The sequence below is a fragment of the Drosophila kikkawai genome, chromosome X (assembly GCF_030179895.1).
Source record: "Drosophila kikkawai strain 14028-0561.14 chromosome X, DkikHiC1v2, whole genome shotgun sequence".
Lineage (NCBI taxonomy): Eukaryota > Metazoa > Arthropoda > Insecta > Diptera > Drosophilidae > Drosophila > Drosophila kikkawai.
In genome coordinates, this window is record NC_091733.1 from 12,699,153 (window position 1) to 12,715,019 (window position 15,867).

General features: G+C 43.8%; 2 protein-coding genes across 2 annotated transcripts; one reads left to right on the forward strand and one right to left on the reverse strand.

Annotated features, from left to right (window-relative positions):
- Positions 1-5,476: 5,476 nt before the first annotated feature.
- On the reverse strand, positions 5,477-9,610 carry inc (BTB/POZ domain-containing protein inc). Its single transcript, XM_017173769.3, has 5 exons — positions 8,919-9,610; positions 7,838-8,023; positions 7,711-7,776; positions 7,468-7,652; positions 5,477-7,242 (listed from the first exon to the last, which is right to left on the reverse strand). The coding sequence occupies exons 1-5, from the start codon at positions 9,102-9,104 to the stop codon at positions 7,230-7,232; spliced, it is 636 nt and encodes a 211-aa protein (XP_017029258.1). The 5' UTR covers positions 9,105-9,610; the 3' UTR covers positions 5,477-7,229.
- A 315-nt stretch (positions 9,611-9,925) lies between these two features.
- On the forward strand, positions 9,926-10,507 carry LOC108079366 (uncharacterized). The gene is made up of 3 exons (XM_017173674.3): positions 9,926-10,039; positions 10,100-10,327; positions 10,388-10,507. The coding sequence occupies exons 1-3, from the start codon at positions 9,943-9,945 to the stop codon at positions 10,426-10,428; spliced, it is 366 nt and encodes a 121-aa protein (XP_017029163.1). The 5' UTR covers positions 9,926-9,942; the 3' UTR covers positions 10,429-10,507.
- The last annotated feature ends 5,360 nt before the right edge of the window (positions 10,508-15,867 follow it).

A 15,867-nucleotide genomic window follows, 5' to 3' on the forward strand; every position in this document is an offset into this window, starting at 1 on the left:
CTCTGTGGGGGAGCAGGAGGAGCAGTAGAAGGAGGAATACCAGGAGGAGGCGGAATTGCACAGTTAGATGCACTAGACGGGCACGAGACAAAACGAAAGCGAAGCGAGACGGTTTCTAACCCTTTTTCCTGGCGGAGATTCCACCCCCGGAGGAGGCCGAGACTCCTGTCATGGATGTTGACATAGAATCCTCGGCTGGCCGTGGCTTTAGTTGCACCACCAGACAGTCAGCAGCAGCAGCCACCACCAGCGAGACCCTGGGCAGGTGTAAAAGCAGGGGGGCGGCGACGGCGGCGGCAGCGGCAGCGATGCTGCAACGAAAGTGAAACGGTGGTGGCTCCTGGAGCTCTGGAGTATGCACTTTCCTGCACTATTCAAAAGGGAACTTGGGGGTGCTGCTGCTGCTGCTACTGCCTGCTGAATGGGTTGAAGGACGTACGCGAGGCGACACGTCTGCCCCCACACAAAGGAGGGGGGGAAGAGGATGGGTGCCAGTGGCCATGCAAAGATGGCGATGCCGCAGCCTCCGCGTCACCAGCCACTGTCAATGTCGTTGAGAGCTGCTCCAGACACGGCCAGGGAGTTTGAGCAGGAGTTGGGCCCGGAGTTGGAGTCGTACTTCGAGCAGGAGGCAGTCTCAAGACGAGCTGAGCCGAGGCCAGGAAAAAGTGAAAGCCATAAAAACCAATGAAATTTCGCTTAGGCTCGCGCTGTGCTCCTTTACGAGCTCTCCCCGAGGCCAGCTTCTGGTCGAGAGAGCAGCGGGCAGGAAAAACAGGGGACACAGAGGGAAAATATGTATGCCTTTGAAGGTAATTTGCGAGAAGGGATAGCAGGAAAAATATGGGAAAAGAAAGCTGAATTCAAATAATTTAAATTAGTAAAGTTTACAAAACGAATGCTTACATAAAGGGCCTTAGTGCAAGCTAGGAGGATATTTTGTATTATTTATTTTATTATTTTTCATTGTTTGTGTCCTTTATCTTTATCATTTTTCTGATAGCTTAAGGTTTTATTTAATTATTAATTGTTACTTTGATTCTGTAGTAATTATTGATTGTTATTATATTTATTATATTGCATATAGACCAGGAATAATAATAATAATATCGAATATACATATAATTTCAGTCGGAAGCTTGAAAAGTAGTGAAGGATTTATTTCTGACCCTATAAATCATATATATTCTTGATCAGCATCAACAGGCGAACGAAACAATTTTTTAGCCATTTTTTCCAAATTTTATCAAAATTTGACCAAATTTTGAATTTGTTATGCAGTATGCAGATTTGTTACCCTAGTAAAAACTAACATAACTCTGCTTTCCGAATTGAATTTAATGCCTTTTTGTCCAAGTTATGATATTTTTAAATGTCACTTTTCTTAAATTTACATATATATTTTATAATTTATATTTTGATGTATCAAATTTATCGATGCTTTTAATATTGTCTTTATATATAGTTTATGTTTATGTTTAGTTTTATAGTTTATGCTTTGATTTCCTTATACAATTTCCTATTGATATAACCTTTCCATTATTCTATCTAAAACCGCATTTTTCTTCTTTGCAGGTCCTGGCTGTTAAATCCTATACAGCTTTTCCCCCAGTGATCCCTTGGACATGGAGGCTGAAAGAAGGCCAGCAACGCACTAATGTCCCTATTCCGCGACTGCGGCCAAAAAAATAAAAGTTTCCATCCGCGGAGTGGAGTCGGCGGTCTCATGTGCGCGGCGACAAAGTTTTTATTCCTTTGTTTAGAATAAACATAAATGCGCACGTGTCCTGGCTGCGGCTCCGCTTTAGTGCAGGGTTGAGGGGGATGCCCTGCCATTGCCGTTAAATTTTAATGCGTCCATATATCGATATATGCGTGCATGGCCTGCCTGCGCCGGCGGAATCTATAAAAGCGCGTTACTTGCTCCTCCTTGGCTGCGCAGTCGTGATAAGGACCGGGAAACCTTGAAGGTTAGTTGCCACGCCTTCGTCTATGAATATCGCATAAGGCCACGCTCGTATTTTGCATAAATTCGCAATGTCGCGGCTTCTAATCAATACCTACCGCGCAGCATGACCTGGTGCCCAGGTGGTCCTGGAGATGAAGCCGAGTTGAATCAGTTATTAGCGGATAACTTACCTAATAAATAGCTTAAGAAAATCTAGGAAATTATTTACGTTAAGTCCAAGAAAATGTACGAAAATAAAATATATAATATTTATTAAAGAAATAAGTATTTTTCTGGGGGAAGATGGGTAATCTGCCTGAATTGGTAACAAGAAAGGAAGCTAACTTCGGCACACCGAAGTTTGTATACCCTTGCAGATTGGTTTTGATGTTTATATTATAAATTTAAATGCTGAAAACACTCACAAAACAGAGTTTCATTGCATTGTACCTATACTTATTATGTTTACAGTTTGACAGTTACAGTTTTACATTCCCAGCTTTACATTTTCTCCACATTTACCGATCGTTTATATGGCAGCTATATGATGTAGTTCTCCGATTTTCATAAATTTTTTACCAAAATTCTGAAATAATAAAAGAAGCTCATTTCTAAAAGTAGATAAGAATATGTTGAAAAACAACGAAGTTATAATTTTTTTCCTATTCATTTTCCGATCGTTCCTATGGCAGCTATAAGATATAGTCGTCCGATTTTCATAAAATTTTTACCAAAATTCTGGAATAATATAAAATGGCTATATCTTAAAAATGATGCAAAAATATTGAAAAACAGCCAAGTTATAATTTTTTTTCTAAACATTTATCGAACATTTGTATGGGAGGTATATGATACAGTCGTCCGGCCCGTTCCGACATATATAGCAGTGAGAGTGTATAGAAGACTATATACAAAGTTTCATTCAGATAGCTTTAAAACTGAGGGACTAGTTTGCGTAGAAACGGACAGACGGACGGACGGACAGACGGACGGACAGACGGACATGGCTAGATCGACTCGGCTGTTGATGCTGATCAAGAATATATATACTTTATAGGGTCGGAAACGTCTCCTTCACTGCGTTGCAAACTTCTGACTGAAATTATAATACCCTGCAAGGGTATAATAATATTTGGATGGATACATTACTGGAAGAGTCCAGGGCCTAGAAGATTCCGAATTAGGGGGCAATGAGATTCACAATACACAGTTTGTGAGATGCCAATATTGCAATATAGCTAGATGAGCATCACTGGTAGTTACTGAGATGCCATTTTCTACCAATAATGCAAAATAGCTAGATGAGCATCACTGATTCGCAAGCAATTAAAGCTCATTTAATGCCAGTAATGCTCATTTGGCTCATGTTGCATTATTGGGACAAAATAGCATGTAACTGTCAGTGATGCTCATGTGTGTTGCATTATTGGGACCAAATTGAATCTCACTAACTGCCAGTGATGCTCATCTAGGTATATTGCAATATTGGGAGGCAATGAATCTCTGAGCATCACTGATGCAGATGAGCATCACTGATGCAGATGAGCATCACTGATGCGAGTGAGCAAAATGTTTCATTCAATTTGGCCGCTTTCCAAATTGTCCCAATAATGCAAAATAGCTAGATGAGCATCACTGGCAGTTAGTGCGATGCTATTTTGTCCCAATAATGCAAAATAGCTAAATGGGCATCACTGGCAGCTAGTGAGATATAATTTTCTACCAATAATGCAAAAAAATAGCTAGACGAGCATCACTGATGCAGATGAGCATCACTGATGCAGATGAGCATCACTGATGCAGATGAGCATCACTGTCATTAAGCCCGATTTTATTGCCCTCCAATATTGATAAATAGCCAGATGAGCATCACTGATGCAGATGAGCATCACTGATGCAAGTGAGCAAAATGTTTCATTCAATTTGGCCGCTTTCCAAATTGGGGTAACAGGCGAACAGAAACCAGCAGCAAGCAACTGAAAACTGGTATAAACTGTTATAAAAACTTTTGGGCAAAAATAATAATTGGTATAAACTGTTATGTATTATTTTATGCATTTATAGCTATTTGTTGCCGACAACAACAGCTTGATGGCAACAACAACCTTTCTACAACAACATCCATACAGCAGCCCATCCAAATTTCCAAACATTTCCATGCAAATTGCTCGTTTCCCAAATTGGGGTAACAGGCGAACAGAAATCAGCAGCAAGCAACTGAAAACTGGTATAAACTGTTATAAAAAGTTCAAGTTTCAAACCATTTAGGAGTCGGTGCAAGTTAGCAGAGACTCAAACCGTTTGAATCCAAATTTAGGTGTTGTTTTACAACTGCACCTGGGCACACTGAAACTGATCGTCGTTAAATTCAAATTCAAATTTGGCAGTTATATTCAAATTCAAATTTGGCAGTTTAAAAATTTAAAATATTTAAAAATCTAAAAAAAATGTTAAAAATTCAGAAAAAAAATTACAAAAATTCAGAAAAACATTTTAAAAATTTTAAAAATTAAAAAATTTTTTTTAAAAATCAGAAAAAAATATATTTGGCTTTCAACAGCTTTTTCTCCAAACAATCCCTAATAAATGCCGCTTAAACCACACAATTCCACATTGATTTCCCTTTTTTTATTGATTCAAATTTGTATGTTCCATCAATTACATTTACACATTTAAATGTATTTATATTATAAATATAATATATTAATATATATATATATGTATATATATATATATATATATATATATATATATATATATATATATATATATTCCAATACTCTACGCCTGCTGGGCTTCAACTAACCCGGAACCAAGATCCGATCACTGACATCCGCTTGAGGATGACTAGGATGAACTTGTGCTTCGCGGATCGCTGTGCACGCTCTCGTTTTCGCTATTGGAGTGCTGTAAATATAATAAATAAAGCTATGTAAAATTAAATTAAACTATTAGACCTTTTTTGTAATTATAGGTACGTATTTAAGCAAAACTGAGTAAGCATTTGGTCAAGCTTACAAAAGGCAACTCAGAACAGCTTTCCGATTTGAATTTCATGCATTTTTGACCAGCTAAGAACTAATCCAATTTCGATCTAATCGTAGTTTCGAACCTATTTAAGCGCAGTCTTCAACCACATTAGTTGGCGGCATTTAACGTTTTTTAAAATTTGCATTCAAATTCGGCTGTTACATTATTTTTATAATACTTTTGTTTTTTATCAAATAGAAAATATAAAAAACCAAAATATTACTTTACATGATAATATATAGAGTAAGAGTGTTTAAAAAGATATTAAAAATAATTATTAATTTAAAGAAAACAAAAAATAAATATACTTTTGAAAGCTAGATCTTTTTAGGGCTTTAAGTTATCCTTTTACAACCATTTACCTTTTGTAGAGCTTTGCTCAGAGCATTGTCCTTGCTACCTTATCCTTCTTTTAAGCTACTAAAAGCTTGCAGAGCTGAAAATAGATTTCCTTTGGCAAACTTTCCCAGCTTTTGCTAAAGTAAAACAGCGTTCGAGTGTTTTTTAGAAAAGGGTTCCATTTTTATTCATACATATTTATATTTTTATGGTTTGTTGTGTGGGTATCGATCGTCGGCGAGGATGCGATCCTCCTTGTCTGCGGGAGGGTGGTGGCTTGGTGTGGGGCTGGTGTGTAGAGAGATGTGTGTGTGTTTGTGTGTGTGTGTGTGTGTGTATAGACGTGGGTGTGAGTACATCCTTGTTGGGGGTTAGGGTGTAAGGTTACAGTTACGGTTACAGTTAAAAGGAGCTTAGCGTTATCTGAATCTTGTGTTGATTAGGGTTTCGGTTTCAGTATATATATTAACTAGCTTTTCCTTTATTTTCTCTTGCTTTCTTATATTTTCTCCTGCTTTCTTCTATTTTCTCTTGCATTTCTCTTGTTTTTCCTTCTGTTTTGTATTGCTAATACTCGGTCGCTGCGCTTCTACTTGCTAGTGTAAAGGTTCTCCTGCTCATCGCCTCCTATTTACCGAAACAACAATCCTTGTAAGCATATAAGTTTATATATAGTATGTATATAATCTATATAATCGCACGTAAAATAAGTCAAAATGGTTACAAAATGGGTACCGGGAGTACGAGTACGAGTAGGTGGCGACGTTCTGGTTACCCCGTTTTCGTGTTCGTTATCGTTTTCTTTCGTGTATAAATTAGTATCTATTTAAAATTATATACATTCATGTACTTAACATATCTCGTATCCATATATATCAAGCCAGTGTTGTTTGTGTCTGTACAAAAACGTCGCCGGTTAGGTAATTCGCTCAACACTATACTTCTTTTTTTTTTTGAGTGTGCAAGTTCACATAAATTCAGTCGTGATTCAATTTGTTTTTCTCTTAATTCTTTTCTTCATTAATGTTGATATATCCTTTTGGTTTTGCTTCTGTTTTTGCTTTTGCTTTTAAATCTTAAATAAAGCTCAAGGTAGGTTAAAAACCGGGCCTACACAACACGCACACACACACACACACATACAGGCACGCACATACTACAATTAGCAGGGGATGGGGATGGGCAGGGGGCTGGGACCCTATCTCGGACATGTGTAAATGCAGCTTAAACCAAGGGCATTGCGTCTAGTTTATGTTTATTGTAAGCGCGTTAAAAACTACTAAGACTAAGCCTACAAAAACACTTTCCGTTTACGGTGTATATATATATATATATATGTCCGCTAGCTTATTGTACGCCCCAAGCAGCTGAGCTCCCTCTCCGGCGGAGGATCGCCGAAGGAAACCCCGAAAGCGAAGCTCAGAAGCTGACGAAGCAGGGCCTGGTTTCCTAGCTTGGTTCCAGTTGGTTCTAACACCTCTCTCTTGGGTTGAACACATGCAAGCACTCAGATCCGCACGCACACACCGCACACTCAACAAACTCTACACACACTACACTCTACACACGCATACGAAAGAGAGAATCGCAGTGAATAGCTGTTAACTTAGTCTCGAATGCAAATTGAAGCGTGTCGATGGTCTCCCCCCAGGATACCTGATGATGCCTTGAGCCTGAACTGATCTCGTGTGTGGTGTGTATCCAGTATGTGAAGGTGTAATGGGTGCTCCTGCTGCTGCTGCTGCTGCTGCTGCTGTGCTGATGCTGTGACTGTGGCTAGTTTCCTTGGCTGCTCTTCCAATTGGTGTTTATTTTTTATTTGGGGCTGAGTTGGGTTTATAGGTTTTGTGGTTTGTGGTTTCTTTCTTGATGATGGTTAGTTCTCGTTCTCATATTTTGTCAGGGATTTTGCTTAAATTCCAAGACTGCAATTAAACAGAGAGAGGGAGACGGGGGAATGAGAGCACAGGGTTGAAAGAAAGGGAGATAGAGTCAGTGGCACACACAAGAAACGAACTTAAGCTTAAACTTCTTCTAATCTGCAAATTCTATATTATATTGTCTATATCTAGACCCTATAAATAAGTCTCTATGTCCAAGCATTTTTTGTGCGTTGCTAGTAAAGCGGCCTATTTTTGGGATTTGCTTACATTCGCGATCCCTTTTGCTGCAGGACCTTGGCCCGATCGTTGAGCTCTAGCTCACGGCCGGCCGTTGTGCCGCATTCCTTGGAGACCACGCAGAGGAACTCATTGTTTTCAAAGGGACCGTAATTGCTGTACTGCATGCTGATCAGCTGCTCGAAACGCCAGCCATCCGAGAGCGTTGAGATCATCTAAAGAGGCGTAAAAAGATGAGATTAAGCTGAAACTGGGGTAGTTACATCCACTCACCTGGGTCAGTTCCTGTTCGCGGCACTGCAGCACGCGATAGACTCGCTTCTTGTCCGCGTGTGGTCGCTGCAAGGAGAGCAAGAAGCTATAGTCATCCGTTTCTAAAAGCTTTAGATGGTATCCTTACCTGATCCCTGTGATGGATGCACTCCTTGAGCAGAGCTATCAGCTGTGTCACATTGTAGAACTCGGCCTCCTCCAGCACACCCTCCTCGGAGACGCCGTCCAAAACGAGCTTGCCATGGCGCAGATAATTCAGAACGGGCGCAAAGTATTTGGGATCCCGGTCGATCAGATAGGCGCCAGTCTCGTCCTGTAAGGAATACAGAAAATCAAAGGAATTAGTCACTCAGTCACTGCGTATCCGCGCAAGCCGCCCGCAAACTATTGGCAATGTGTCACTCTTGAGTAATGCCGAGTGTCACCAGGCGGTCGCTGCACATGCAATTGTTTACGTGGGCACCCGGCTGTCTGGCTGTCCATCAGTTGGAACAAAAACAACAGCTTCCTCCACAGCTAGAGCTATTCTACACCCCTCCAATGAATGACACGAATGACTGCTGCCCCTGCCTGGCTGGTATTCGGTCTGCCAACAATTTAAGCGCCCATTTAGGCAAAGGTAATCGGCTGAAGGTGGCTGTTTATGTGGTCGGGGTTGGAGCTGCCTTAATTGGTGGGCGTGCGTGGAGCAGCAGCAGCAGCCCGAGCTCAGAATTTAATCAATAGCAAGAGGAGGAGGAGGAGGTGGAGGAGAAGCAAAAGCAGAACCAAAAGTGCAAAAACTTTTTATTGAAAACTATTCTGCGGGGGTGGCGGAGGAGCATTGGGTGGGGGGCCGAGTTGTTTACACAAAAATGGAATTATTAGCCTCTGGAATTCCGCTGGCGCGGTTTCAGATTTATGGCAGAAAATGTTTGCTTGTGATTAGTGTCATGATGATTATTTTGGTAGCGTGACCTTCTGGCCATCGCCCAACGCCCCCCCAACTCGGCGGCCCCAAGGACTCGACGGAATCAGGGCACTGCTGCTGCTGCTGCTGCAGTTAATGTGGGACACGCTCTGGCTCTCTCTCTCTCTCTCTCTTTGGCTGGCGCTCTCTGGCCCAGAAAAAGGCTGACCTGCATGGGGTCACTCCGGGGGCCAACTCCAGGCAAAAGGAAAGAGGGAGGTGACAGGACATGGGGTAAAGAGAGCTGGCAAAGACTCACCCGATCCGAATTCAAATCGCTGTCCTCCTGAATCAGGCGGGATAGAAAGGAATTTGGGTCACGGGACAGCGTCGTCTTGGTGGTAAGGAAGTAGGTGCCGCCCACGTTCAGCTTGACCCACTGGTCGGTGCCCTGCTTCTTTAGCACATTGGGGCTCTTCCGCGAGTTGATGAACACGGTGCTCATGTTGGGGCTGCTGCTTGAAGAGTCCAGTTCTTAGGCGTTTTCCCTGCACCTTGCAGATCCTCTGCTGCCGTTGCTGCTGCTGCCTCTGCCTCTGCTGCTCCCTCGCCACTGCTCCTCTGCCCTTCTAGCTGCACCTGCTGCTGCTGCTCCCCTGCCAGATCCTCTGGCGGACTGGGTTTCGCTAACAGCTTCTGGTTTCGATTCCGTTTGAAGCCCAGTTCAGCCTTCAGCGCTTCATGCTCTTCTGCGTTCGCGTCTTTGTTGCGTTTTTGTTGTCTGTCCTCTGCCTCTGCCTCTGCCTCGGTCACTGTCGCTGCTGCTCTGCCGCCGTCGCTTCTGCTCTGCTTCTCTGCCTCTGCTGACGCGTAGGTGCCACTTCCACTGCCTGTGCTGCTGCACCGTTCACGTTTCACTGCTGCCACAAATATTTCACAGAAAATAAAGAAAAACTCAGCCCCGGCCACCAAGTAATATTTTTTTTTGTCGAAAAGAGCAATTTAGTGTGACTAGGGATGTGAAAAAATCTGAATATCGGCATATCGATACAACATATCGATATGAAATATCGAATAGTCGAATAATCGATAATTTTGGTATTCGAACTATTTAATATTCAAACCACATCTGATACTACAACTTCTGGTTGCCCAGAATGATGACACCGAAAACTCTGGCAACGCGGCGAACCGATAAGTCCTATCGATATGCTTTTGTTGGGAAACAAAAGCCAAGCGCTGCAAAACCCAGCGCCAAGTTTGAATTTGAATGTAGCTTGGCTTAGATCCACATATCTGCCTGCTAGTTGCTGCTCGGCTCTTGGACAGTGCAGACGATCGCCATGGACATTCTCCCTGTAGCCCTACTACTCCTGCTGGCCTGTGCCAGCGTCTCTCCCATGGTCTACAAACTGAATCCGGAGGAAAAATACGAGGCTGGTGGGTGACTACCTTAGCATCTGGTTTAGAGATATTCATTTTAAGCTCACTTTTTTTTAGACCTGGTGGCCGTCTCCTCCACAGTGATCCCGCTGACCGTGCTGGAGGTAAGCTACGGCGCCGGCGGCAAGCCCAGCGAGGAGTACAAGGCCGCCTACCTGCGCAAGCTACGCAAACAGGTGCTCCAGCGGGCAGACAAGCAGCAGCAGCAGCAGGAGGAGGAGGGTGCCCCCACTCTGGTGGGTGTCTCCCAGGCCGCCGCCGTGGATGCCGATGCTCTGATCACAGGTGAGTCTCGTTTTATTAAACCCCGCACCAACTCAAGACTATCCTGGCCTTGCCTTGCAGTAAAGTCGCAGCTGGAGAGGGCCAAAGTCAAGGCCGTCTGAGGCAGAGGCGGACCGGACCGTACCGAACCGTGTGGAGTAACACGAAGCTGATGTCATGGGCGCTTTCTCGAATAAAAAGAGCAACAAAAACTAACAAGCGAATCTTGTTTTTGGCTTCAACTTGGGCCTAATTGGCCCGTGTGTGTGGGCTGGCTGGATGACGCAGCTCCGCCGCTGGCTAGAGATTAGCCAGAGAGATGGAAGACAGGCAGGAAGCTCTGCTCTGAGCGGAAGGATGTCTGCTGTCAACACAATCGAATCAAACCTAATGAGGCCCCGGACAGGGGGCTAACGATGATGATGATGATGATGATGGGATAACCTGCGCAGCTGCTGGGGGACAGGGACGACAGACAGGGTTTGGCCTTGGTCAGAGGCTGAAAAATCAGAGCCAGCAGCAAAAGGAAAGTGTCTCAAAGGACAGGGACGTGTGCCAGTCAATGCTCTTTGTGCCATCCCAGGACACGCACTCGGACTCAGAACTTTGCTTTCCCTTTCTTTCCCTTGTTTTCCCCCTCCCTGACTGACTGTGTCCTGTCCTGTGCTTCTTTGCTATCTCTTTGTGAAGCCTTCAATGCAGCTGTCACAGGCAAGTCACAAGTTGCATGGCAGCTGCAGGGAGGCGTGTCACTGCCAGGTGACTGCTTCCATCCCCTTGGTAGGTCGTCCACCTCCACCTGTACCACCTCCTGTACCTCCTGCTGCTCCTGTACCCCGCCACGGCTGATTAAGCCGACTCAAATCCGGAAATGTTGGTGATGGCAGGCAACTATTTTCGCTATTTGTGCACTCGCCCCGGGCACGTACTTAATTTAAATACAAAGACGGACGGAGGCAGGACGAACCCGGGGATGCCAGGGCGCAAAACTCGACGAAGTCTGTCATGTCGGTGCCAAGTTTGCGCGGATTGAACATGGCGAGCACTGGAGGAGAAGTGTAAACTACACATAAATGATGTTGTCACTCTGTCACGCTGTCCCCGTTTCCCAGCCCCTTGACTATGTTGCCTCTCAGCCATCACAAGCAATTAATAGCTGCGCCTATTCAATATCGTATGGTAATATCGCGCATACGCCCACGCCGCCCGCGATGTGTGTCGTTGATGATGCTCCCATGGTTGAAGCTGATGCTGGTGTTGTTGTCGGCGACAGATGCCATCAAAATCGAATGTCAAATCGAATGACGTGTGAAGTAATCGTTTTCGTTTTCGTTTTCCCTCTGTCCCCACTCATTTACGGCAAAGACAACACATCACATCAACTCGGTTGACACACGCACTCAGTGGCTTGGAGTAGAGTCTGAGCTTGTGATTAAAAAACCCTTCTGGGACATAAACAAAGATTAATGCTAGTCAGGTCTGTTTTCGATGCTTTATTAGTTATAGAAATAAGCCAAAGCTTGGGCAAGATTGTTTAGTTTTGAAAACTAGGATATTAAAGGGCTTGAAAATGCAATTAGCAGGTGATTTGTACCTTTTTTTAGTTAGTAGTTAAACTTAAAAACCCTTCAAAAAACCCTTTTAAAAACGACCTTAAAAAAGGCTTCGAAATCTAATTTAAAAATCCCCTTACAAATTTCCAAAACCTGCCCAAAAAGAAAACTTTCAAAGGTGCATAAAATCTTTCTTAAAAAATCTCCCAAAAAATCCCTTGAACACTTTATCAAAACCCCGAAATAAATTTCATAAAAACTTACCCTAAAAACATCTTCAAAAACGGAATAAAAAATTCTCTCGAAAACCTGAAAAAAAAATAAAGTCATAAAATACCAAGAGCTTTACTTAAAAAAACCCCTTAACTTGCCTTAAAAACTGCATAAAATGCCTTTCCAAAATTTTGAAGAAATATGCCTAAAAACCCCTTCCAAAAATGAATCAAAACCCCTTCAAAAAAATACAAAAATGTTTTAAGAAACTGAATAAAAAACCCTTAAAAAAGCATCAAAAACCCCTACAAAAACTTCATGAAAATGGAAGACAAAAACCCTTAAGCTGCCAGTTTTTAACTGCAAAAAACCCTTTTAAAATATGCCTAAGAACCCCTCCAAAAATTGCATCAAAAACTCATTGAAAATGAATACAAAAATACTCTAAGAAATTAAATAAAAATCTTAAATTAAAATATATATAAAATAAATAAAATGTGCATCAAAAGCCTCTTCAAAAACCAAATGAAAATTCCCTTACCTCTCTGAAAAACCTCACAAAACTCCTCTTTCTATAGCAACTTTTTCCATTGATTTGAAAACCTAACCAATTCTCAAAAGGCTCCCCAAAAATTTCCCAGTTCCTAAAATATATGTCACAGTAGTTTGAGCTATTTAACGGAACTAATACTCTCCCAGGTCATAATCCCCCGCGTCCATTCTACGAGAGATAATAAACGTAAACCACCAAGTGTCTGGTGTGGGTTTCGGGCTCATTTTGTTGCGGAAACCGGAGCAGGGGAAACCCCCAATTGTCGCTACATATTGCTTCCTAATCAAGGGGACAGGCTAGGCTCTGGAGGCTCTCCTTCTCTGTCGCTCTCCATTCAGTGCCAGTACCAGGACACAATGCCAATCCAATTCCGGGCGAAAATAAAATGTCATTAAGGTTCGCATTTGTTTCGCTTTGGATTTGTTTTGTTGTTTGCACTGTCTGTGTGTGTGTGGGCGCTGGAGGCGTGGCTGGGCGTGATCTAATTGCGGATTTGGGTCGCGTTCGGACTCGGATGCAATTGGTCATCCTGCCTGCCGCCTGCCGACGGATGCCGGGTTGCCGCTTGCTGTTTGCTCTGCACTCGGAATGCTACATTTTGTGGCGCAGCGTGGGAATTTATGCAAATGAGTAGCCAGAGGAGTATGTTTGGAGGAGGGGCGGGGGGCGGATGGCCCATCCTCTCTTCCGTATCCGGCCTAATTGACGCACGTACCGGCCAGCACTTGAGCCTGGTCCAATGATGCGAAAAATTACTTTAAACGTGGTCAGCACAGTGTCCAGCCACAGCCACACTCTGGGCACAAATGTCTTTTAAATGCTTGGAGCCTACCTCACCTCCCTCTCCCATACTCTCCTGCTCCTGTTGGGGAAAACCCTTCAGCTGAAACACAGCTCAAAATCAGCGTTGAGCAAACAAAATTGTACTAAATACACACAGACACAGGACACACTATGCTGGGTCTATAATGCAAACGAAATTATAAGAAGTCAAAGGCAGCAGAGGAGGAGGAGGAGGAGGAGGAGGAGGAGAAAGGCGAGCACCAGGACTGCCAAGGACACAGGCCTGTCTCCACCCGAAATCATCGGCTGGCGTAATTAATCGAGTTTTCAATGCGAACGATTCGCAATCGCATCCATCAAAGGCCCCGAACTTACCAGACACAGGGAGGACCCAAGGAGGAAGGGAGGAGCACTGGCAGGAAACCGAAACCGAAACGGGAGTGGGAGGAAGCTTAGGAGGAGCAGGAGGAGCAGGAGGAGGAGAAGGAGGAGGTTTAGAGGCAGAGGCAGCAGCAAAAGCAGGAGCAGGAACAGGAGCAGGAGCAGGAGGAGGTTGAGGAGCAGCAGCGGAAGCAGGAGCAAAAGCATCACCCGAAACCGGATAAGAAACAGGAGCCATGGCAGCGGGTTTCCAATCTATCTATCATAGGCCCACTGCCGGCACTCACACTCATTCAAATCTAATCAAGGAATACACGTTGCCATCTTCTGCGGGAAGTCTAGGCCAAAAGCCTCTGCCTGTGCCTGTGCGTTTTTACAGGCAATTTATTAATTTGGCAAGTTAGGCAAAAGGCAACGAGGGATGCTGGCTGGCTGCTACGGGGTGTGCCTGTGCCACAAAGCGTTTACCCGCTGCTTTGGCTTTGCCTTTGGCTTTGGCTTTTGGAAGCTGAAAACCCGAAAACCTAAACTCGAAACTCAGACCAAGACCGAGACCGAGGACGAGGCCACACGATGAGCAGGAAAAGCCAGCCAGGTCACAGTGGTTCAGGCATATTACGCATACGCACCGTAAAGCAACCACATCATAGCAGAGTTATTAGTGAAATATTAAGTATACGCCGCATAGGCCCAGAAATTGCTCAATTTTTCATTAAAAATTTCCCTTTAAAAGCTTAGCTCCTTTGAAAATCATTTTAAATAATTTTGGGGTATCCAAAATACGCCCACAACAGAGTAAAGGGCGTGATAATCTAATAGCGGCATTTTTCGACCACGGTGGTTGGACGCGGCGGTCTAGGAATATGCTCCTCCATTGCTGCCGCCTGGCTGCGCAGGGAGCAAGACGCAAAGGATTCAATTAGAGAAGTTGCAGGGCCAAAGCCAAAGCCAAAGCCGAATGCCGAAAGCCAAAGCCAGAGACAGCGGGCAGCCAGGCAGAGGAGCAGTCAGTTTGGGCAGGAGCGGCGGCCGTGGCAGAAGCTGTAGCTGAAGCTGAAGCCAGACCGCTGAACGTGCGACTAAGTGCGCACAATCAAAACAAATCAACACGTGGTTTTCCTCGCCACAGTCAAGCACTGGAGCACTGGAGCACCGTCGAGGTCGAGGCGAGGCCCAGCAGCCGCAGGAGAAACGGGAGCAGTAGCGGGACCAGCGGCTGATGCCGCCTCCAGTTCCACGTTTTTTATTTCTTTTGGAGAGCAACGCAGACGCAGAAGCCCAAAGGCGAGACTTTTGGAGCCTTGCCAGACGGGAAAAACTTCAAATTATAATTCTCAACTCAATTTCCCAGCAAAATATTTATTTAATATTTTTTATGGCATTTATTTATTTTTTATTATAGTATTTATTAATTTATTTATTGTATTAAAATCCTAGTTTGTAATAGAGTGAAGAAAACATTTCTAGCATCTTAAAGATATCCTTTATATATATATACATATATATACATGGTATATATTTTCCATCAGCCTTGTCCACTAGAAAAAAAAGGTAACCCATTCTTTGTATCCTAAGTACGCTTCCTTTTTTGTTATTCTGCAGATAATTATTATTTTTTACAATCATTTTAAATAGAAAAATAAATGAAATAAAGAAAAATATTTAATAAAATATTTTAAGTTTGTTTTTTTTCACTTTTGCAGTCATTTTAAACTAACAGAACTGGTTGGGAATTCCTACTTGAGGCGACACCCGACCAGGTGGCAACCCTGCCGCTTGGGTTTGGCAGGCAGCGGCCAGACAGCGAGAGAGCAAGAGAGCTCTCTCTTTCTCTCAGCGAAAGAGCGTAATATTACGTATACGCAGAAGGAGGGCGTGTTACAAGCGTTGCGTCAAAGCGAAAGCCGAAGGGAAACGAAACCGAAACCGAATCCAAGTCGAGTCCCTCCGCTTCGTTCCCCCCTATCTCTTTCTCTCCCCACTGGCTCTGTGTGACATTGACAATGCTCTCCAGCCACCCTCCGCAGGACGTGTGCGTGTGTCGTAATCTCGTCGGCTGCTGCTTTCGTGCTCCTGCT

Coding starts and splice junctions, on each gene's coding strand:
- LOC108079366 (XM_017173674.3), top strand. CDS start 9,943: ATGGACATTCTCCCTGTAGCCCTACTACTCCTGCTGGCCTGTGCCAGC. Junction 10,040..10,099: donor GGAGGAAAAATACGAGGCTG/GTGGGTGACTAC, acceptor ACTTTTTTTTAG/ACCTGGTGGCCGTCTCCTCC. Junction 10,328..10,387: donor TGCCGATGCTCTGATCACAG/GTGAGTCTCGTT, acceptor CTTGCCTTGCAG/TAAAGTCGCAGCTGGAGAGG.
- inc (XM_017173769.3), bottom strand. CDS start 9,104: ATGAGCACCGTGTTCATCAACTCGCGGAAGAGCCCCAATGTGCTAAAG. Junction 7,777..7,837: donor GCATCCATCACAGGGATCAG/GTAAGGATACCA, acceptor CTCTCCTTGCAG/CGACCACACGCGGACAAGAA. Junction 7,653..7,710: donor GCGAACAGGAACTGACCCAG/GTGAGTGGATGT, acceptor ACGCCTCTTTAG/ATGATCTCAACGCTCTCGGA.